This window comes from Ovis aries, chromosome 3 (genome assembly GCF_016772045.2).
Source record: "Ovis aries strain OAR_USU_Benz2616 breed Rambouillet chromosome 3, ARS-UI_Ramb_v3.0, whole genome shotgun sequence".
Taxonomy (NCBI): domain Eukaryota; kingdom Metazoa; phylum Chordata; class Mammalia; order Artiodactyla; family Bovidae; genus Ovis; species Ovis aries.
This window is the reverse complement of record NC_056056.1, coordinates 179,528,415-179,552,864: the sequence shown is the minus strand read 5'-3', so window position 1 is coordinate 179,552,864 and position 24,450 is coordinate 179,528,415. Positions and strand designations below refer to the sequence as shown.

The following is a 24,450-nucleotide window of genomic DNA, read 5'->3' as shown; positions in this document are numbered from 1 at the left end:
GAGAGTTGGACTGTGAAGAAAGCTGAGTGCCAAAGAATTGATTCTTTTGAACTGTGGTGTTAGAGAAGACTCTTGAGAGTCCCTTGGACTGCAAGGAGATCCAACCAATCCATTCTGAAGGAGATCAGCCCTGGGATTTCTTTGGAGGAAATGATGCTGAAGCTGAAACTCCAGTACTTTAGACACCTCATGCGATGAGTTGACTCATTGGAAAGGACTCTGATGCTGGGAGGGGTTGAGGGCAGGAAGAGAAGGGGACGACAGAGGATGAGATGGCTGGATGGCATCACTGACTCGATGGATATGAGTCTGCGTGAACTCCGGGAGTTGGTGATGGACAGGGAGGCCTGACGTGCTGCGATTCATGGGGTCGCAAAGAGTTGGACACTACTGAGCGACTGAACTGAACTGAACTGATAGCATTTTCAACATAGATAACATCTTAGTGGTTTTTTTTTTTTCTCTTTGAAGGGACAGTTGTATTTTGGCTTAAAGACACACTGAAAACGATCGGGATGGGAAAGGACCTTATTTTATGTAATTCCTGTGAAATAATTGTATTTATTTTTTCCTTAATGTTGTTTATTTCTTTGCTTAGCAGACAGAAGGAGGCGCACAGACAGACGGCCAGCAGTCACAGACACAAAGTAGTGAAAATTCAGAAAGTAAATCTACCCCTAAACGACTGCATGTCTCTAATATTCCTTTCCGCTTCCGGGACCCTGACCTCCGGCAGATGTTTGGGGTAAGTCTCTGAAGTCCTTTTATTGGCTTTTCAATGAAAATATAATCTGCCAATGTATAATTTGTCGTTAGTATTGATAGTTTAGGGTAAAACTACAAATACACTGAGGATTGTAAGCTCAGTCAGTATTTTCATCACCCTTTAGAAACATTCCCATCACCCGGCCTGTTCTGGACATTAGCCTTGCAAGTTCTCACATACGTAAGGTGACCATAGAACTGAGTTTGCCTGGGACTGAGGGATTTCCTGGGACGTGAGACTTCAGGTGCTAAAATCAGGACCAGATAGTAATTCCTGCCTTTCAAGGGCAGTGAATTAAATGAAATAATATCTGTGATCTCAAATCATGTATACAGGGTTAGCTTGTTACCTGACACGTTCTTCCAGCTTTACTTCCTCCCAAAATCACTCAAAAGTGAATGGCTGCTGAGAACCTTAATTTTTTTCTGGGCTAATATGTTGTTGCCTGTCTTAATTTGATCAAACTCTTAACTTGAACTAGGAATAAGAAATGATTGGGGTCTTTTTCCCTGAATATTTGTGCAGCAGTCGAGTTCTTTGTCAGAAAAGCAGGTACCCTTGTCTACGTCTTGGTTGTGGCCACCTCAAGGTGACAAGACCCTGGAGCAGAGTTCTGTCACTTACAGACAACTTCCTGGAAGTGTTTTCTATACCAAATACAAGGTCATGGTTGAGATTTAATGATATTCTTGAAGCACTGAAAGAGCTTTTAGACAGAAAATGGTAGCCAGCTGTTTTCCAGCTCTATAGAAAGAAGAGCAACAGAAAATATAAGGGGCAACATAAAGAATTTAGGTTACATTTAAGAAGAAACTTCCCAGGAATATGAGTTATTAGGTTCTCTACTGCATTATCAGAGATGGTATGGAACCGTAATCTCTGGAGGTCTGTGAAAATGGGTACATCCTCTTCTGTCAGAAGTGTGTTTTCTCTTGAGGCAGAAAAATATTGTCTACTGAAGATCTGCCTATACCAGTTGTCAGGGATTTCTTAAAATGTATAATTCCCTTCCCATCCCTCAATTCAGTTTATTCAGTTATCGATTAAAACAGATAGTTTGGTCACCTTATATATATACCTCTCCTCAAAATAATTACTGTGTGTGTGTATGCCCCTCCTCAGCTATTTGGCTATGTAGCAATAGTTATTTAGGTTTTGTGCTTTTAGCTTTGTTTGATTTTCTTAATGTTGAAATACTTAACTAATTACAAGATACAGTTATTATTTCAGATGTTCTTGATGAGAGACTTCCCTGATAGTCTAGTGTTTGAGACTTGTGCTTCCACGGCAGAGGGCACAGGTTCGGTCCCTGGTTGGGGAACTGATATCCCACATGCCACATATAAAGTGGCAAATGAATAAAATCATTCATAATGTCCATGAATGTTTGGTATGCTTGGAAACAGAAATAATACAAATATATATTTATTGATTTGGAAAGTTACTCAGATTTATAAATATAAGTATACTAAGTTTAAGGAAAGTAATAAAAGCAATATGTATAGTATGTCAGATGTCTATAGTTTTATACAAACGCACACATGCCTAAGGAAAGGCTGGGAAGATGATACCAAAATGTTAAGATGGGGTTTCACTGGTAGCTCAGTGATAAAGAGTCCGCCTGCCAATGCAAGAGACCCAGGTTCGATCCCTGGTCCTGGAAGATCCCACATGCCACAGGACAACTAAGTGCCATGGTTGTTGAACCTTTGCTCTAGAGCCCAGGAGCTGCAACTGCTGAGCCCGCCCACTGCAACTAGAGAATGGCCCCCACTCTCTGCAACTGAAGAAAAGCCCAGGCAGCAGTGAAGACCCAGCACAGCCAAAATACAAACATTTTAAAACATGGTTTTAATGTTAAGATGATGGGATTAAAGATGATCTTGATTTTCTGTGCCCCCTTTTCCTTTTTTTTAATCTATATTTTCTGGGTGGGTTTTTTTTTTTTTTTTTGGTCGTCAGTGAACATGGTCACTTTTATTAATTTTTTAAAAAAGAAAGGGAAGAAAAACAGCCTTTGATAGTTTATCTTTCTACTTAGGATTTACTTCTTAAAACAAGCATTTCAAAACTTAGAGTTGCAGATAGGAAAACCTCCAGTTTGTCCATGTGAAGAAGCATATAATGGGGTGACACTGTGAATATCTTCTGAAAATAGCTTCCACTGTATTTAGGTGGATGATGCATGTGTGAGTGAATTTTAAAAGATGGAACTATCAGCTCAATGATGAGGAAATATCAACTGGTATTGGTCCAATAAATAAAGGAAAAAAGAAAAAAACTCCTCTTTTTTCAGAAGAAAGTAAAGTATATGGGAAAAAAAGCTGACCATAAGTAAATGCTTTTATTTTTGTCTCTGCAGCAGTTTGGCAAAATCCTAGATGTAGAAATAATCTTTAATGAACGTGGCTCTAAGGTAAGCTCCATTTCAGTATTGTGTGCTTGGTTTCTTTTAGTTTTATTTAAAATAGTAAGTAGTCAGAAAACTTAAGTTGTTGTTTTAAGCCTGCAAAAAGTATCCCAGCAATCTAGCTTGATTAGATTACCTCTGTACAGAAACCACCAAGGGTCCATACGTTTTCCTAAATCTTACATTGGAGAGTGATGGGATAAAAGTGAGAAGTTTGAGGGGAGAGTGTGGCTGTAAGGAAGAAAGTCTGCCAGAGACACCATTTCTTTCTCAGATTTAAATTTGGCCTAAGCTTCTTATTTTAAAGGACAAGAGAGGGACTTCCCAGACGGTTCAGTGGTTAAAACTCCACGCTCCTACTGCAGGGTGCCTGGGTTCCATCCCTGGTCAGAGAACTAAGATCCCACATGCTGTGGACACAGCCGGGAAAGTAAGAATAATAAAGGATGAGAGACATGACAGGGAGAAAGTTAAATCCTGTGAGAATTCTAGTCAGAATTCTACCGGAACAATTCAGCTTTGAAAAATAGAACTTCAAATTTACATACTTAGAAGAAACTTAGTATTTCAGTTATCCAGTTGACTTGCTCTCTCTGTTCAGGAAATTTTGACAAAGCTTAAACACAGGGAGAAGAGATTCAGGTATTCACTGTGGATTTCCTCCTTTAAGTTATACCCAGACGCAAGCTTCAAGACTAAGACTTGAGGCTGAGAGTCACGTTAGTTCAGTCACAAATGAGTTGGGAGCTTTTCACATGAGAATGGGCATAATAATTTACCTGGTAGTTTGCTATTTTAAATTCCCAATCTGTATGATTTAGAATTTTATTCCCTAAAATAAGCAGCAGCGCTTTCAGAAATGAGGGAATGGTAAAGTGGTGTTGTGAAAAAATATTTGATGAACTGAATTTCATAAAGTTCTATTTGAGAGTTTTCTTCCTTTTCAGCAGATGGAATATACACCACAGACACAGTCAGATGTGGGCCGGGCTTATAAATATTTACCTTGTTAGATTTCACTCTACTTGCACTTTTAGGTTAGACCAATTGTTTTAATTAATTTTCCTGTGGTCATCTCTGCTAAACTTTGAACATAGCCCTTCGCTATGATTTAATCTCTAAGAATGTAATTTGAGAAAAGCTGAAGTGAATAAATGAGCTAATATTTGCCTCTCTTCAGTTTCTTACTCCAAGTTAACCATACTCTGGGAACTGATAACATACCTACCGAGTTGTATATATTAATACTTTTCTGCCCCCATCTGTGCTAATACAAATGTATGATTATTATTCCCTTCCTTTAGAGAATGCATCAACACTATAAGTGTTTAATTCTGACTATAATAATTTATTTGTTAATTATTAAAGAGGTAATTACACTCTTAAGCTTTTAGTTTTCAGTTAAAACAAAAAAAAGATTAAAGATTAATATGCCTATACAGAACTTTCTCCAGCACTTAACTTGGTAAGTATTTTTGAAGAGAAATCTGTTCAAACCGTAACCAGTAAAACTCTTTATACTTGTAATTGCTCACAGTGGATTTCTATGCTTTTGTTATATAGATTGCTGTATTTTTTGTGAACTTTTTAGATAAAAGGTGGAAAAATGACGATGGTTTAGAGATGAGAAGCACGTGAATGTGAAATAAATAGGTGAAGATTATTGACCACATTGTTTATCTAAACCAGTAGTTTAAATGTTTTTGGTTTTAAGTGTATGCACTTAAAATACTCTTTGCTAGACTCTAACAGCCAGAAGCCCAATAAAATTCTATCAGGCATTGAGGACTTGCTCCTTACCAAGAAAATAATTTGAATTCTTGTGAAGCAAAGGAAATTGATCTTTCTAAGGCTTCTTTCACTGACTTCAAGGATTTGCCTACTACCAGAAATTTTTTAATTTATCCAATTCAATTGCTTCTCCCCTGTAGTTTTCATTTAAAATGACACAAGCCTTCCTTTCTCTTTGGGGAATCTAAAAGTATATGCTCCTTCTCTCAGCTTATGCTGTGTCCTCACTGCCCCTTTTGCTTTGGGCTACTGCAGGGGAGATAGACTACGTACTGATTGGAAAATGTGTTACAGAACAAAATTCAGAATTGCCTTGCACCTGCCTTCCAGAACTGATACAAAACCTGTCTTCATCCTTTGCCCTTCTTAACTGTTACCCAGAGTTCTTTTATGGAATAGGCTTATTAATAGAGATTTATTTTGGAGTCAAAACCTAGATGCCTCTTCCGGGATCCACCTAAGATAAAGTGATGAGTACTTTGGTTTTTGTAAATTAAGTTTAGTTTCTCATTTCTTTTGTGTCTGGACTTGACTATAAAATTACCACATGTCTTGGAAGGAACCAGAGAAAAGGAAACTTACATTTTTAGCTAAGAATTGTTCAGTCTTTTAACAGAGTGCTTTTCTATACAGAAGTTAGCTTTATTGAACTTTTTCTGAAGCAATAATGGAAAAACTGACAAGTTTTTAGACATAAGTAATACTTACATGTAAAACAATATTTAACCAAGTGGGCTGCAAGACAAAAAGCATCTCTTTATTGCCATGTCTTATTTTTTATGAGAATATTGGACCCGGGTTTGTGAATATACCCCTTTAAAAACAAAATGAATGCTTTTGCTGCCATGCCCGTTTCTTCCCTGCCTACCAATAGCCTACCTTTTTAGCTTGCCTGGGCAGTAGGATTTCTGTGTTCCAGAAAGTAGTTGCTTCTTTGTTGTTGACTACTTTCCTTTTTTCTCCTTTGACCTGCATATTCTGAATTTGGCTATTATGAAAGGAATTTATTTCATTAACATGCATATACATACATATTTATTTAAATTATTTCATGTGATTTTTTAAATCTTCCTTTTACCCCTTATTCCTTTGTACAGACAAAGTCACCTGTATTTAGTTTTCTATGATTAACTGAAATAAAGAATAGACTATCCTTTTGAAAATGTTCAATTAAGATATATGATGAAAAATGGTATCCCTACCAAAAAAATTAACTAATGTATTCAGAATCTAGAAAATGATTATACAGATATGAATAGCTTTATTGATCCTCCAGATTTCACCAGTCATGACAAAGTATTAGTACAAACAATAAGAAGATAATGGATGGCAAGAGCAGCCATATGTCCTAGTTTATACCTAGTTGTTCTAGTTTATACCTGTTGTTTTAGTATAATTGTTAATGTCCTGTTTCTCCCTCAAAGTGTCTTAGTTTGAACAGTAAATTTTATTTTCACTCTCCTCATAGATCCTTTAAGTAACAATTTTTAAAAAGCACCCTTAAAAAAATCATTATAAAAGGAAAACATGATGTTTAATGAGAAGGGGGACATACATAGTTCATTAATGAGATTATTCACAATATTCTCATGTATGTCCTTCCAGTCATTTTTCTTAATGTAGAATCTTTTTTTTCGTCTTTTTATTGGAAGAAAAATAATTTATTCTTGTATTGGAGTACAGCCAGTTAACAGTGTTGTGATGATTTCAGGTGAACAGTGAAGGGACTCAGCCATACATATACATGTATCGATTCTCCCCCAAACTCATCTCCCATTCAGGCTGCCACATCACATTGAGCAGAGTTTCCTTTGCTATACAGTAGGTTCTAGGTGGTTAGCCATTTAAAATATAGAAATCTCACATAGAATCTTAAACAGAACTCTTAAAGGTTACCTAATTCAACAACCAATACTCTTGACCTTGTACTGTCTGCTAGACACTTTCAATGACTGACTAGTTTTTCAAAAGTTTCTTCCATTGTTAAAATTCAGACCTTCCACAATCCTGTTCACCATCACCCAGCCCTGTAGCAATTCATTTGTGATAATTATCAAGCTTATTTTAAAAGAAATACACAGATTCTAACATTTAGATTTTCCATAGAGTTTTGTCAACACACTTTGAAGTACAGTTGTCACTTTTGAAGGGACATGTCTTACAAATACTGACTGTGTAGGAGCTCTGCACTTCCTCAGACAGTGTCAATTATTAAGTCCACTAAAGGATTGCAAAATAGAGCACAGCAACAATTATTGAGATTTCTAGTGGATTTTTAGTTAATGTGTTCTCATTACTTCTCTCAGGTGGCTTTCTGGAATGATGGGAATCTGGGTTTGGGTTAAGCTATAGTTTAGACTGGAGTTTGGGAAGATAAAATGTTTATTCCCATTCCTCAGACATAAGAAGTGTGCTGTAATTTCTCTCCTATTTCCCTGGCTCTTGATTTTATGCAAAGGGAAATTATTTATTTCTAAATATGGTCGAAAGACTGTCTTTGAAATTGCACTAAGTAGGCGTTTGTGATTTTTGGTAAAATTTGATGGGTAATGCTGAAATGAAATGTTTTCATTATATTTAAAACTGAATTAACAGTGCATGTAATTCCAAAAGTCTTAGTTTATTTTCTTTTGTTACCATTTTATGGGTTTTAGTTTTATTTTTCTTTTATTTATTTTTTAATTTCTGTGTTCTGGCCATACCCAGGAGAACCATCTGCTTTTGATTTCTCCCTTAAAAGTTACATGGTAAATTTTCTTTCTCATTCTTCTGAGATGGAAAAATTCAAAGATTATACAAATTTTAAGATATTTTTACAATGCTCATCCTATTGCTTGTTATTTATTGCAGTCTGAGGCCAGACTAAAAAGGTAACAGTTATTCGGCTCCTGTGTGCCCTTGATGACAAATGGATATCAAGGCAGACAGTAACATTTTTGTCACACTCTGTCGAAGTTTTAACCACACCATACACCTGATAAATACAGCATCTCTTAATTTCCAAAAGACAGCTAAGATAGCTGGTAAATCATGAATTAACACTGATAAGTTTAAATTATTAACATAGAAGAACTTTGGAAGCCGAGAACCTTGTTAAGAGTTGTCCAGTGCAGTGGCCAAACAGACCATTTGACATGTGGCAAGTCTAAATTGAGGATGTGCTTTAAGTATAAAATAAATGCCAATTTCAAAGACTTACATCAAAAAAAGAATCTTAAACATCTCACTAATAGTGGTTTTATAATGATGCCATGTTACAATTATGTCATATATACTGGCTTAAATAAAATACATTATTGAAATTCATTTCACATATTTTTACTTTACTGTAGCTAGAGGAAAATTTGAAATTATATATGTGGCTTATGTTACATTTCTATCAGATAGTTCTGGTACAAGCAAATGTGTCAACATAATTTTTTTAATTAAAAATAAAACTTTACTTTTTGTTTATCTGTTCTTTATCTTCTTACATACCTTAAATAGTTACTCCTGTTAAGAGTTTGTGATTATTCGGAGAGTTATTACATTTTCCTATTTGATAAATGTATGATCATTTTGAAGCTCTTCTAAGGAAACCATTGGGTTTAGACATGATTGTATGATTTTTTTTTTTTCAAAACAAGAGATCCAAATGACCAGACTTAATATGAATTAGATTTCTAAGAATAAAGAAACATTAAGCATAATTTTGTGGAAGCGAGTTTTACTTTTAGTAACTTTATTATAAGTCTGTGAATATCCTTAGCTCAATTCCTGGCACATTTTCAAAAATGGGTAAATTTTATTAAAGGAGCAGTGCTTTAAATTTTTTTCAAACTTTGAGTTAATATTCATAAAACCAAATTGTAAATTCGACAGATAAGCAGGTAGGAAGGAAGCTGAGTTGATGGAAAATCACCTGTTTGAAATTTCCACTCAAGACAAAAGTACTTAAGAACAATACTCCAAAAATGCTGGTGATGCTTCTCCCCTTCCTTATCACAGACCTTAATCCTGAGAAGTGTATCCTAATTTCCTGGTGCTTCTGAACAAATTATCACAAACACATTAAGCCACACTGTGTGGCTTAATACCACACAGATTTATTATCTTGCAGTTCCGGAGATTGGAAGTCCAAAGAGGGTCTCACTAGGCTAAAATCAAGGTGTCAGCGGCTGTTTTCCTTCAGGTGGCGCTAAGCGACGGATGCTCCGCTGCCTGCCTTGGTCAGCTTCTGGAGGCAGCCCACATTCCTTGGCCTGTAAGCCTCCCTTGCACCTTTAAAGTCAGCAATGGCCAGCCCAGCCTTTCGATTCTGACTCTCCTCTTTTCCTCTTTCACTTGTAAGCACCCTTGGATTACATCGGGTTCACCTGGATAATCCATGATCATCTCCCTATCTCAGGGTCATTAATTTAATCACATCTGCAAAACCCCTTCTGCCCTGTAAGGGAACACATTCACAGGGGATTAGGCCATGGACAGCTGGGGGGCTGTTTCTCTGCCTGACACAAGGTCTGTTTACCTTTGAAGGAAAGAAAGAAATCCTCTTAGCTCTGTGTTTCTTATCAAGAAATCCCAAAATTATCAACAAGGCCTTCTTCCTCCTCTTAGGTTAGTAAATATGCCTGTAAAGATGGCTTCATTTTTAAGTCTTTGCTACCTTAATTAGAGTTTCTTTTAGTTTATAAGTACTTTTCCTTATAAAATATTTTAAAAGCATTTAAAAGTGAAATTTTGTTCCAGAATACTAAAGTCATATTGAAAAAAATCTTACACATGTAGGCTTCAATGTTAAACTTTGTCATTTGCTGACCGTGAGCTGCCAGTGCTTATGATACCATGCAGCCACTGTGTCACAGATGGCCCATCAACACATTACAGAAAGGAGGATCATAGAACACATTTAACAATTAGATTTGAAAGCAGAAATTTAAAAAACTGTGGGGCTAATGTAATTTAGTTAATGGAATTCAGAACTTAGATTTCGAAGTGTAATTTCTAATTTTCTCACCATTAGCTGTAGAAAAAAAGCTACACAGAAGGAAGAAGACCTTGCTGTTGCTCTGGGCCTTGTTGATGCTTGAGTCCTTAACCTAAGGTTGACTCCATGTCTTTACTTCAAAAGGAGACCAACAGGTTAATCCTTTCTACCCATGGGTGTATTTAAAAGACAAGTATGTATGTATGTATACGGGTATACAGATACAGATAGTCAATGCTAGAATTAAAAACTTAGGTGCTAGTTGGACATCAGATAATTTATAGTTCACTAATTTAACTGAAGGTATCAAATGTATGAGGCTGTGACAAACAGTTGAAATACAGCTTATAGTACTTCTAAAATGTGATACAAAACCTCATTACAACCTGCAACCTTTTTTAAAAGATTTGACTTTCCTATTGGAGGGCTCTCCAGGATTGGAGAACTGGCTTCCTGCCTTAGATGCTAGTGTGATAGATGGAATAATTAATTAGTAGCTTGCCCTTGTACAACTTGAGTTGTCAAAGTGGCTATAACATCTTGATATCAAAATTTGTTTCTGAAAATGAGTTCCCATTGATACTTTCAACACATATACATTTTAAAGGAACATTTTTCATTAAAATTACCCATAGTATTATATCCTAAGCTATATATTTTTTACAAAAAAATTCTTTTCAGCTTAGCATTTCACTTTCTAGATATCCAGATTGAAGGTGGAGGTAATCCACTGGAATCCTCCACGGATTGCTACCCAATCGTATAATCATTTAGATGCTGAGTCATCAGATCCTTCGGAATGATGAAATTGCTTTTATAAAATCTTGTCGAACAGTGCATATTGCTGGCCATCTCAGTTAAGAATATGTGTCATATATATAGGAGTGCTCATGGATGAAGCAGCAAAGCAGAACTTCCGTAAAAATAAAGGGTTCAGGTTATCCTACAATGGAATATTCAAAGAATGCTGGAGGGACAGTGAAGCTATTGAAAAATGAGGACTGTCTCAGAAAACTCTAAGAAGTTACCGCTCTACAGAGGAAAATAGCTTGAGAAATTGTTATAGTTGCTGAGTAGCGAGACAAGGACAAGGCGCCTAGAATGAAGCTGATGAAGTGCTTTTTGAAATAGCCCTGTAGTATATAGTACATCCTGCTGGTGTTGAAATTGGTAGCAGGATGATGACCCAGACTGGCTTTTCAGATATAGCGTGAACAAAGGAAGTAGAGGAAAGGGCATCCCACTCCTGTATTCTTGCCTGGAGAGTCCCATGGACCGAGGAGCCTGACGGCTGTGGTCCATAAGATCGCAGAGAGTCAGAGACGACTGAGCGACAGCACACGCGCTTACACACAAAGGAGTAAAGCGGGTTGGCTCCCTGGTCTCCTGCATTTTCTGCTGACGAATGAAAGCCTCATGGTTTGTTTGTTTCCAGTGTCTACGGTGGACAAATAAATTAATCCTATTGCTGTTCTATGGTATTCTTTCCTGTTGAATAGTACGCAGTTCATGTCACCAACTAGATCTCACTCCCACTATCTTTTAACGATTCCTTTTCTCTCTACATATGGAAAGAAATGAACACATTGAGTAGGCTTCAACAGATGTATAATTTAGGCAGATCTGGATAAGCAGTTTCTGAGCTCCAGCTGAATATATTCTTACTCTTGTGTCAATCTGTTTGTTTAAAATTCACATTGAAGAAAAGTTATAATCGACCACTGCCTAATGGTCTTTTCATTTGCTTAGACGAACATGAGTGCTGTCTTCTCCCACACCCAGTACCCACGAATCAAACATCCACACTATGTCTTAAATTGTTCCATTCCCAGAGGAATTGATGGTGCTGTAAGACATAGGCCAAGTGAAGCTAAAATGGTCAGACCTCCTAACAAATTCATTTTATGACGCTGGCACCCAAATATCAAGCTTCATATAGAAGTTGCTGAGGAGTAATAGATTTGATTATTTTTTAGTATTAGATAAAGGGACATGTACATTAACAGCATGAAATGAGAAAGATAGGATTATTTTTAAATGTTCAGGTTCTCGGTTGACTAGTTTGACCCGAGTAACTCTATACCTCAGTTTTGGTCTGGCCTCACATGCTTTTTGTTTTATTTCATTATTATTGTTGTTAATCACATTATTACTGTTATCACTACTACTATAGTTCTTTATCCTTTTATTGGATTTCATTTCCCTTTACAAAATATGCATGGACCAACAATGTGACTTTGGGAGAGTATTGCTGAGTTGTTGCTGATGTCAGTTTCATACTGTGATATTTTTTTTTCTATTTACCAAGAAATGAGTACTTCAATATAACGATGTGCATGTTTTCCCCCCTTCTCCCGCTGCATGCAGGGATTCGGGTTCGTAACTTTCGAGAATAGTGCTGATGCAGACAGGGCCAGGGAGAAATTACACGGCACCGTGGTAGAGGGCCGTAAAATCGAGGTGCATGTCTTCAATAATTCAACTTCTGGTTTATATTTTTATTTCTCTTTTTATGTATTGCCTCACTTACTTCACATTTGGAACCCTGTCTTGTGTGTGGTGTGTGTATTGTGTCTCTGTGTCCTTCACTTTCTTGCACTAAAATGCTGTAAAATAACACTTCTATCCTCCTCCCCCCCATTTTTTGATTGTTTGGGGGTTTTCCTTTCAATTTACCTGTGTGCGAATGTATATGTATCTGATTTCATTTACTGTTTTCCTCTGAGATGTTCATCCTTCTACTCTCTTGATTTTTTTCCTTTGCTTCGGTTTGCGAGACTCTGAAGTCCTGTAATCAGGCCAAAATAAAACTAACTTTGAAAACGTCTAAAAACTGTCCAGTTTAGAAGTGTGTCCTGTAATGAATCAAGGGGCCAGCCAGTATCCTCTCTCTCTTGGGAGTCCAGTTTGCCTCCACCTGTGTCTAATAAGTAAGGAATAAAAGATAGTAGAGGTTGGGAGGTGGGGAGGAAAGAATCCAAAACTCATGTGGTTTTTAAATATATTTAATATCCAGAATTTCAGCAATTACTGGGTAAAATTCTCCAGCAGAGGGTTGGGTGGCCACCTGTAGCATGTACTAAAACTGAGACTGAGTTGGCCACCTGGTGCTCACTGGCCCTTTTCATCACACGGTGAAGGTTAACTGGCTCCTTTCCCCTTTCCCAGTTTTTAAAAGTATGAAATATAAAAGCCACCATTTTGAGTAAGATGTCTGCATATTTTGCTTTTTTTCCCCCCCTCCCTTTCCAATGGTTTAGCATTTAGGGCCCTTCACTTGACTCACTCTTTCCATGGTAACTATACACAATGCTGGCGATGGTGCCCGTTGGCGGTAAGTGAAACCAAAGCACTAGAGAAGAAGCTTTTTAAAAATGTAATTACGAACAAATAAGAAAGAAAAAGTCCATCTGCCATCTCACATTAACACTACAAAATGTGATTTGACTTGTTCCTCTTCCTTTTCCTTTCCCCCTTTTATTTTCAATGCTGTTGAGTAATGCCGCCTGGACTCTGGATGTACATATTGTTTTGTAGCCGTCTGAGCTGTTTGAGTACTGACGTCATGGTGATTTTTTTCCCCTTGCACATCTTACTCAGAGTTACTGAACTCCAGTTTGGCTGGTTTTATTAATGCACTTCCTGCCCCTACTTCCTTTCCTCCTTTTCCTCTTTCCCAGACCTCTGTTTGTAGCTATGACTGTCCCTTCTTTGCCCTTGACAGCTCTCTCTCCTGCCCGTGACAGCCTTCCTGACTTTCTCTCTTCTCTTCCCTTGCTTTTTGTTCTCCTGACCCACTCTCTTCCCATCCTCCGCCCTAGTCCTTCCCGCCCCTTCTCTGTTCTGTGCAGCTATTGGTCTCTTTGCTGACTGGTGGTTTCTGATTGGTTCTGGCCATTTTTCCTTTAAGTGCTTGGGTGCTTTCTGCTCTAGCAGCTAGTAGAAGCTCTTGACCCATTCTAATCCTTGTCTGTGAGAGCCTCGCTCTTCACTTTCTCCCGTCTTTCCAAAATTGATTGTTTTTTTTCTTTCTTTTATTTGTGTGTGTGTGTTTTTTAACTGCATGCTCTCAGTCTCATCATTGTTGTATCCCATTCTTTCTTTTTAAATGTGAAATGTTGATATGATTTTATGGGCAAACTAGAGTAAATGAAGTTTCAAGCTCTTCCTCACATAGGAAGGTGATCACTATACAAATCTTAAAAAAACACAAAACATTTTTGGTTCCAACTCCACCTAAAATTGGTGGAGTTTTTGGTAGCAAATTTATTGCTATTCAAATTTAACGTAATATAAATCCACAGAGTGAAATGAAACATTTTGTATAATTTTTATGTTTTATAATTCTTTTAAAAACTGGTCTGTTTCTATGTACCTGACAGCATAGTATATAACCAGGTTCTATGGTAAGGCTCTACCCTCCTTGCAAGAACTTTGGAGCTGATTCTGACACTGGACTGACTACAGGATCCTGGCTTCTAAGCCCCATTCATCTTTTCTTTATCAGCACCATCTTCATAATGCCTACTTACCTTAGCACTGAGAATGCTTTAATTATGCAGTTCTGTAATGAGGGTAGAGAGTACCATAAAACAAAAGAAACATAAAGCTTTATTTTTTTTTCAATTCTTTTAAGTGCCTGATTTAACAGCCTTCTGAAAACTTTCTTCTTAAATGAGGAGGGCACATAATCAAGAAAATTCAAAATAGTCCTAAAGCCTATCAACATAGGAATCTAAGTTCCTATACTTTTTTTTTCAAACAGTAAAATGTTATACAAGCATGTAAACAACGATAAACATAAGAACAGATCAGATCCACAGATTTTTTTTCTCCTATCTTCCTGTAAATCTATTTCCTGAACCAATGTAGCAAGCCTTTGTTTTATTAATGAACTTCAAAGTTCACATGCAAACAGGGCTCTTTCCAATTTTTTCCATATTTTCCTCAGTGCAGAGACCTCTGTTAAAAGATCTCCAAAGAACTTGCAAATGTACTTTTTCTTTGGAGTCCTGGGTGGTAAAGTTGCCCTAGTTTTCCATTTGAAGACCAAGAAACTGTATTTTACTCTTGTTAGCCTCATTTAATGAACACTTTAATTAAAATACTATATATTAATATTTTATATTGCTGTATTATTTAAATAAATTATCTCTGAAATTTGCATTGTAAACTGAATACTTTGTTATTGAAAAGCACCTCCATGTTCCCTAATGTGGTCTCCTTCCTCCCTGCCCCCCCTTTCTACTTTGTACCTGTAGGTGAATAATGCTACAGCGCGTGTAATGACCAATAAGAAGATGGTCACACCATATGCAAACGGTAAGAGGCTACGAATCATCTTCAGGAAAATGTCACTTATGTCATCTACTCTTGTATAGATACATGAACTTTTCACAAACATCAAAGACTTTCTTGATTTCAGTCTTCAATTTTTTTCATGTACATTGAAGTATTTTTTTTACCTGGCAGAGTTAATTTTTATAGATTACCTTTTTGGTTTTTTTAATTATTACAGTCTTAGTAAAATCCATGTTATATAGTGTGAGCATGTCATTTGAGATTTCTGCTCATAACCCTCTTTTAGCTGCTGAAGTTCTTTGTAATATGTTAGGCTTGTTCAAGATCTTACTTATCTGAACATGAGTGGAATAATTCTTGACCTCTTGTTCTCCTTTTAAAGGAATGCTCTAGAGGTAATAGCCACGGGGTATGTGTTTGTGTAAAAATAAAAATATTTTATATTTGATGGTTACATGTTATGTAGTGAGTTTTATAAATGTTTCTCATTAAGTGGGAATTATTCTGTAAATATTTTGTTTAACAAAAACCGAACTTCTGCTTCGGTTGTTAAAGTTAATCTAGATTCATGTTGCCTGAGTAAGACAGGATATAATTTTAATCTATAGCACAAGAGTAGTTTTGCACACTGTGTTCCACAGGACCATCTTTCGGGGGGAAAGAAAACTGAATGGACTGCGTCTTGAGGCCCATGGCTCTACTTTGAAGAACCTCATTCACTATTGTATATTTTAGAGTTCTGCATGAGATTTTATCTAGAGTAAAAAGAAGAGTTTCTCCCTCTTTTGCTAGAGTATGACAGTATGTGCTGGTAATGTCTTAAGTCAAGAAGAAATGTATTAGTTGGCCTTCAATAAATATGTGTAGCTCAGCTTTTCAAATAGAGTATAGCATAATTTGCATTTATTAGCGTAACTTGCATTTTCCTTAGTCATTTTACTAGTGGTGTATCTTGGGATACCGTCACCTTCCAAGTTACCTTTTGTTTTCTTCTTTTCACTGCTTCACAAAAACAAGTTTTTGCAATTTTGATTTTTAAAAAATCAAATTTAAACAAAATAAGGAGAGGCAACGTATGTCGGATTTCCTTTAGATCCAGTGGGACAGACAGAGCTACTGACTGGAATTGAGAAGACAGGAATTCTCCTGTTTAATCTGTCTCTCCATTTTACTCTGTGACAGTGGGCCAGTTTCCTAACCCATTTCTGTTTTCACCGCTATCAAGTGGCAGCCAGAATTTTAGCACCACCAGGCTCTTCTTTAGAAGTCATCAAAATCCAGCCCTCTTAGCTTATTCTTCAGGAAATAAAGCACAGGGAAATATAATATGGATATTTACTCATTGTCCCAGAAGTGGTGCCTATCTTACCACTCTTTTTCAGTTTTGTGAAAATCAAGTGACATAAACACTCGTAAAAATACATTGTAAAGTGTACAAAACTAAACATATTCAAGCTTTTGTTGACAATATTCCATTATTATCATGTGCAGCCATTGTATGCATTTAAAGGGAGTGCTTAAGTAGTAGTGCCACTGATAGGAAAGGAAAAGTTCATTTTTTAATATTATTCTAAATCACTACTCAAGCCTACTGGAGGCAGACTTTAGAAACCTTCAGCTGCTGTGTTAAAAAGAGACTCTGCAAAGAGCATGCTAGGTGCCTTCTGGTGAATTCTCAGCATGTTCTTACTGGCTTTGAGTCTCCTGACTTGTCTAACAATGCAGAATATTTGTGCTTTTACAACTCCAGTAGGATCTAAAGACAAATTTTGAAATTTCCATGCAGAATAATGAAGAGGCGTGTCTATAAGCACATAAAATAATGAATGGGGGATTGGAATGATTCCAAATGAATGGGTTTTCTCTTGAGTAATTTCTTTGCTTATAGTCATTTACATCTGGTGATTGGCCTTTTCATCTTTCCAGTCGCATATTTATAGAGTAGCAGTGACACAATCGGAGAAGGCGATGGCACCCCACTCCAGTACTCCTGCCTGGAAAATCTCATGGGCGGAGGAGCCTAGTGGGCTGCAGTCCATGGGGTCTCGATGAGTCGGACACGACTGAGCGACTGCACTTTCACTTTTCACTTTCATGCGTTGGAGAAGGAAATGGCAACCCACTCCAGTGTTCTTACCTGGAGAATTCCAGGGACTGGGGTGCCTGGTGGGCTGCCGTCTATGGGGTCGCACAGAGTCGGACACGACTGAAGCAGCTTAGCAGTGACACAATGTTACAATGTTATAAAAGAATTAAACCAAAGGGCCAATTTTTCAGAAAAGTAAAATGGCTTTATTTATTTATAAAAATTTTATAAAGTGATAAAATTCAAGAAATATTCATTAAGATTTTTCATGTAGAATGCTACTCTGTCAGTGGGCAATAGAACATTTCTCTCTCTTTTTTTTTAACCACTTACCATATTCCTATAAATATAAAAAAGGAAATGTAGAAATTAAAGTGACATCAAACATAATGTTGTTTAGAAATACTTAAAATGTTTACACTAATGTTCTGTAGTGGTCTTGTATTCTTTAGCTTAAAAGTCTGATTAATGTAAATATGCTTCTTATAAAATTAAAATTTCAGAAGACATGCACCAAAGTTAGGAACATACCTTGAATTTTATCATTGCATATCTCTCCTTGGTGACTTGGTTAAATAAATTCCAGTGAAATCTCAATGGGAAATCGCAATGAAAGATTTCCATTTACCCAGAATACCATTAGCATGCTATAAATGAACCTGGAGTTCAGAGGTCCAGGTCAGATTTTAATTCAGTCAAAGGATACTGTTTTATAATAAAACAGCTAGAGTAATAAACAATGTCAAGATGATATAGAAGACAGCGCATCACAGTGTGATACCAAATTACATATATTGTGCCTTTCTCCCTTCTTCTAAACAAGGACTAGGTCATTTAGCCGTTCTGTGAGAGACAGTGTACAAAACCCCCCGGATTTATTTGTATTTCTTTTTCCTTCTCTCATTCCCTCTCCATCTTCCTTCCTTCCTCCCTCCCAATTTTTTTCTCACCTCCTCTTTCCCCTGCTACCTCTCCCTCTGCCAAATCTTCATTATCCCTTCACTGTGCTAGTCCTGCTTAAAGAGGGTCAGGTCCAAAAATATCATCACCCTCTCATGTAAACACCCACCGGCATCCTAAAAAGAAGATGGTACCAGGCAAAAACGAATCCAGAGCATCTGAAGCCCTCCTTTACCTTCTGTTCCTCATGTAGTCTTAAACATTTGCTCACTGTCCTCTCTTCCATTTCAGGTTGGAAATTAAGCCCAGTAGTTGGAGCTGTATATGGCCCTGAGTTGTATGCAGGTAGTATTTAAGTTAATTTTTCCATTTGTGCTATTTACATATATATTTATTTATATGTATATATGAATCTATTATTTTTCACTTTCCTACTCCTTGGTAATCTTTTTGCACCTTTTCATTTCCTAAATACACTTAGCATCCAGCTTCCAAGCAGATGTGTCTCTAGGCAACGACGCAGCCGTGCCCCTGTCAGGAAGAGGGGGCATCAACACTTACATTCCTTTAATCAGTAAGTAGCCTATGTTGACCTGGCTTGGAGTTTGAGAGTTTGACTGTTGTGAGTAAACAGCGAGGTATTGGTCTTTTTGTACCCCCAAATACACGTAACTGAAAAGGAGGCATTCACGAGAGAGTTAAATACTGTCATTAATGCCCTGTCCTGTGCTAGAATCTTTTTGATCAAATGTTAAGATGGCCATAAAGCACAAATAGTCGGAAAAGGTAGAAGAGAATGAGGGCATGTAAAGAAAATTTTAGTTTTGCACTTTGGTAATGAAGCAAACAAAGAAGGGACTATTGGTAGAACATGTACATGCTATCTGCAAGTCAGCTCTGGGCCCTTGAGTAGAATACCACTCAAACACTGCTCCAGTTTTATTGATTATTCTCAGCTCTGTTGGTACCTCTAAAGTCATTTTGACCTGAGCTATTTAGCTCCAGCAAGAGATATAATTAAACAGAGTTCAGTGGATACGGAATCAATGTCCCTGCATGCTTTGCAGAGGATAGCACACTTAAAACAGGTCCTTAGAGAATGTCTGCCTCTTTACAGGACACAGGGCTGCAGAGGAGAGGCAGTTTCCTTCTCACCTCTCATTTCTGGATTGAAACATGTTAGATAAAGAGTAAGGTGGACTCATGACGTGTCTGAAGACTATTTAGTGTGCCTTGGAATGTGGTGGCATGTCAAAGCACAAAAGGATATGCTTATGAAAAATAATTATTTAAATTGATGTAATAACATCTGGAAATAAGATTAATAATCAGTCAGTGAAAGAGTTTATATCAAACTTAAACTGGCTGTAGAAATGAAAAGTCTCGTCTCCATTATGGCAGCAGTTCTCAAGTTTCTTGACCTGTTTCTCATCAGCTTGCATTGCAAGGCCAAAATTGGGAAGGAATAAAGAAAACTCATGATTTGTGATAAGTGAGGCATGGTGTCAATGAGTTATGGCATATCGCATATTTCCATTTCTTTTTGAGAAAAGTTGTGATGTGGAGGTACCTTTTCATCTCTCCTGTAATTGTTGTAAAGCAGGTTGTGATGTTACACGTGCTGCTGAATGCAAGTTGACATTTCTGTCATATTTTGGGTCTCCCTTTAGTTCCTGGCTTCCCTTACCCAACTGCAGCCACCACGGCGGCCGCTTTCAGAGGAGCCCACCTGAGGGGCAGAGGGCGGACGGTATATGGCGCAGTCCGAGCGGTACCTCCAGCAGCCATTCCCGCCTATCCAGGGTAAGCAGTAGATTCCCAAATAAGCAACTGGATAAAACCAGAATACCATGGCCCTCTTATAACTTCTGGGTTGTTGCCCTGCCGCATAGTAGAGACTCTTTGAATATTTGCAAATTAACAGATTAGATGGCAAGAACCATACCATTGTCAGAATGTAACAGAATATCAATGCATTATATAAATCTTCATCTTGGCCACCTTAAGCCCTCACAGTAGTGGCTTAAGACAGTAGCCAGAACTGTCTTGTGTTCACTAGCAGTGTGTTGGCATGGAGTTCACTCAGCATCGCACGAATTTGGATTAACACTCCTGCAGAGAACCAAACTAGGAGCTGAAGATTGTAGTGCAAGACTGCATCTGCTGGGCTCACCCCTCACCACCACCGTTGCTGGGGCTGAGGCTCTCACATGTGCCCTCCCTTGTGGTTTCACTGCCTGGGTGGTGAGCAGCAGAGCTAGTTACCCACAATGGATTTGCTTTCTTTGTAGGAGACGGATTAAAAGAGGTTAATTCAAAGATGAGCCAAGTCCAATTGAATCAAGGGAGAAAGGGAGAAGTAGGAAGAATTAAACTACAGTTGGCTTCTGAATGATGGTAAAACAACTAATGGAGCTGAGCATCCTTCACCTTTTGATTTTTGTATGGAGGGTGTCTCATGCAGTGGAATGATTCCATAGCAACAAATAAATCCTTTGTTACTGAATGGGGGAGAAGGAGTGAAGATGGCAGATTTTGATTTCCGTTGTTTCTCAAGGTCAGCCTACAATGTATATTTTTATATAAAAAGTGGACTTTTATAAGTTAGTTGTATCAGGACTTTTCTTTCTTCAAAGATGTGACGTTTGTGTTCCTCATCTTTTTTCTGCCTGTGACAGGTTTTTTTCCCATATACTTACTGAAGAATAAACAGTGGCAGAGCAGCCTATTCATTGCTACTTAGTAAAAATGTAAAGGGAAAGAGCCTCCTTTGTAGGTCCTTTTCTGACAGCAAAATTGACTGTGAGGTGTACTAATTTAGTAGTCAGTCATAGACCAAAGGGACATGCCAGTTGGGGTCCTCAATTACACAGAATTAAAGCATTTTTATCAGACAAGACAAATAATGGGTGTTGAAATTGGCAGGCTCCAGAAGCCACTGGAAGGGGAACTACTTTAGAAATAAACCTTTGTTTGCAGTTTATAGATGTTTAAATCCCATGCATTCCATCATCTCCATCTTCTACCATTACTTACTTTTAATTTTATCCTTTTTTCCCTCTCAACTTGACCTTTGACCTTCAACCTCTGACATCTCCTTTTAAAGAAGTGACTAAAGATATAATATTGTTTCATCAAGAAATATTCAAGTAAAACATAAAACTGAGCCTTGGATGTTCTACACACTAGGAAAATTGTTTACAAAGTGTCTTCCATTTCAGTCCAAAAGATTGTGCTGTCATGTTTGCAAAGAGATACTGCTCACCAGAAACATGGGATTGCATTTTGTAATATTCCTGAGTTACTTTATCAAGTGGTTGAATTCGTTCCTATTCAATATAGGTCATTTCAGTATATTTGCCAGACTTGAAAACCCATTCTCTACCAAGTCTGTGTTAGGTATATATTTGCTCAAAGATATTTTACCTTTATGTCTAATCACATCAATTTCTGTGCATTACATTGAACACTAATTTCCCATGTTTTATTTTTTATTAACTAAACCACCTGTTTACATGGAAGATGGCAAGGAATAAGTCCAGTATTTTATGGGGAGTGGCCTAAAATTGCTTTTTAGCTTAGTGAACTAATTTCATCATTAATCATTGTGTTCTAGCCTCCTCGTGGCATTTGATATAGGGAATATTGGAATTCTCCTAGATTTAGGTGAATATTCCCAATGAGTGAAACAGTTTAGCATAAAATTTACTCATATTTTTAATGCCACCACTCTTCTCTATAGAAGAAATATTTTCGAACTTTGCCTATTTCCCCTTACTAAAATAGTTGAAGGTTAATTAGTCACCACTTGGCATCAATGCTTTGGCATTTTATCAGCCTTCTCATTATGAACAAGTCTCTTTTTTACTAAAATGCAATTGAGAGGCAGATTATTTTCTAACCTCAGATTTTAACTGCAATTAGAGACTGAAAATGGACAGAATTTATCTAAATGACCTTAGCGATGAATTTGCCTGTTGTGTAATAATACAAAGGCACAGAATAATTGGGGCATCACAAAGTGTTATCATACTATCCTGTAAATACAACAGAACCTCACTGGGAGTAGAATTCAGAAACTTTATAGCTACCTGTAAAAAATAAATTATTTTCATATTCATATTAAAACTATGACTTGATAACCTCACTTGCTAGCTTGTTTGTTATAGCGGAGAAGGTAGTAGTGAAAATTTCCAGCTTGTTTAGTTGAATAAATGATAAACAGATCTTTTAATTTTAAATAACCAAATCTTGGTTTAGTGAAAAGACTCTTTATCTTTTTTTCTCTACTGCTATCCTGTCTTTTGGTCCCAACATAACATTTTGGGGAAATTGTATGCACAAAATACCTCAAAAGGCTTGAAATCTATATCTTCATTATAATAGTTTAGTGTTGCTTAGGATTAAAAACAGAATCGTGTATTTTTTTTGTTCAATGCAAATTTATTTTCTAAACAGGAAAATAAATATTTTTATTCCTAATCAAGCTACCTTCTCGATTTTATTCATTTAAATAAAACAGGTCATGCCCAGAACCTCAGTTATCAGCTGTATTTTTCAGAATTCCATGAATATTCTTATGGTCAAAAAAGAACCCTTAAAGTCTTCCAGTTACTCCCCCCACTCTGGATTATATTGTTACTATCTGGGATCCCCACTGCACCTTTCAATTCTTGGACCTTGGACCAATCACCTTAACCTTTAGCTCATTATCTCTGCTTGTGAAAGCAATGCATTGTGGGTATTTTTGGTTGTGTTTTTTTTTTAATTACATTTCTCTGTTTACTTTGGTCAGAATTGATTGACTTGTTTTTCTGAGGTGTTGCATTGGTTCTTAAAATGCTGAATAATAATACTTTGCATGCTTGTGTGATCAGCCAAATCTTATCGCATGTCTAATGTGCAGGGTAAAAAGCAGGTGATGTATGGATATCAGAAAAGAATTTCTACGTTTCTCTGAAACTGATAACAAAATACTAGACATAATGTTGAAGCATACTTTGCATACAGGTCCTGCCCTAGTGGGATTCTTTGGGGGTTTTTTCTGTTTTTGTTTTTTTCCTTTTTTCATATTTAACCCCTCTCTGCACAAACCCTGCCCCCACCCCCACATACACACACCCTTTTTGAAGAAAAATGTCCTCTTAGGACATGCTTATTTTTTTTAATACTCTCAATATGAAAGGTTGGTGTTTCCAATCCAGCAGGTTCTCCATAGCTATACTTGGCCCTCTGGGGATGCTCTTTATTGTTCTCATCCCACTCTAGTTACTAGATTGGCAGGCGTTTCCTTCTAGGGTTGCAACCCTCCCCTGCCTTGCCTGTCCCAGAGCTGCCCCAACCTCTCCAGCCCAGGGTCCGTATTCATACATCACCTGCCCGTGTAGAGCGCATGTGCATGCTGCCGTCCTCAATAACCGGAATGTGTTTCTGTTCTTTTGTTTTTTTGTTTTTGTTTTTGTGTGGATTTTCTGCAGTGTGGTTTACCAGGACGGATTTTACGGTGCTGACCTCTATGTAAGTACACACACCGGGGCCTTCTCGTCCCCATCCCCTGACAAGCCAGCCTTTTTTTTTCTGTTTCTTTGGTTTGTTTGTTTTTTTTTTTTAATATAGTTTATTTAATTTTTATTTTCTTTTTCCTTGTGGATATATATATATTTATATATTTAAGAATGCAAGCATGCTTCTCTGCCACTGCGCTTGCCCCTGGGTGCAAAAACTAAGCCTTTGGGTTTCCTGGTCATTGCTAGAATCAGTCTACTGGACATATTCTTTTCCCTTCCCTATGCCCACAGATATTCTGTGTTCCACAAATATACTTGAGAGATGATCAGCAGGTTTAAAGTCTTTTCTTCCTGTCGTCTCATGTGCATACATAAATAATAGGACCAGCATAGCCTGAAACCAGCTCTTTCCCTTTTCTGCTTTTCTTTTCATTTCACATCCCTCTTTAGATCATTAGGGCTTTGATTTCTGTAAATGGCAAGAAGCTTCCTGAAATGTGTGTGTTCCTGTTTCACATACTTTGAGAGAGCACTGTCTTGGTGAGAGTGAGGTGAGAAATTGATGCCAGTGGAGAGTGGGTAGGAATGAGAGGAAACCAAATACTCAGTGCATAAGGCTTTTCTATATCAGAAGGTCCACAGCCAGTGGGGCTCTTTCTTTAAGAGCCATCTAGAAGGAAACAAATGGCATCATTAACAACCTACACTCTTCTACAAATGTTT

General features: G+C 37.3%; 1 protein-coding gene across 50 annotated transcripts in view; it reads left to right on the top strand.

Moving 5' to 3' along the window:
• RBFOX2 (RNA binding fox-1 homolog 2) overlaps positions 1-24,450 on the top strand; it is a 293,081-nt gene that overhangs the window by 251,671 nt on the left and 16,960 nt on the right. For 12 of the 50 annotated variants that reach the window (XM_027967714.2, XM_027967707.2, XM_027967727.2 and 9 more), the window contains 8 exons: positions 599-745; positions 3,129-3,182; positions 12,301-12,393; positions 15,195-15,255; positions 18,512-18,565; positions 18,702-18,794; positions 19,891-20,023; positions 23,698-23,737. In XM_027967714.2, the coding sequence (XP_027823515.1) occupies positions 599-745; positions 3,129-3,182; positions 12,301-12,393; positions 15,195-15,255; positions 18,512-18,565; positions 18,702-18,794; positions 19,891-20,023; positions 23,698-23,737 (675 nt within the window). Of the gene's footprint in view, positions 1-598; positions 746-3,128; positions 3,183-12,300; positions 12,394-15,194; positions 15,256-18,511; positions 18,566-18,701; positions 18,797-19,880; positions 20,024-20,511; positions 20,618-23,697; positions 23,738-24,450 lie in introns of all 50 variants that reach the window. The other 38 variants (XM_060414138.1, XM_060414137.1, XM_060414131.1 and 35 more) reach the window with 8 other exon arrangements.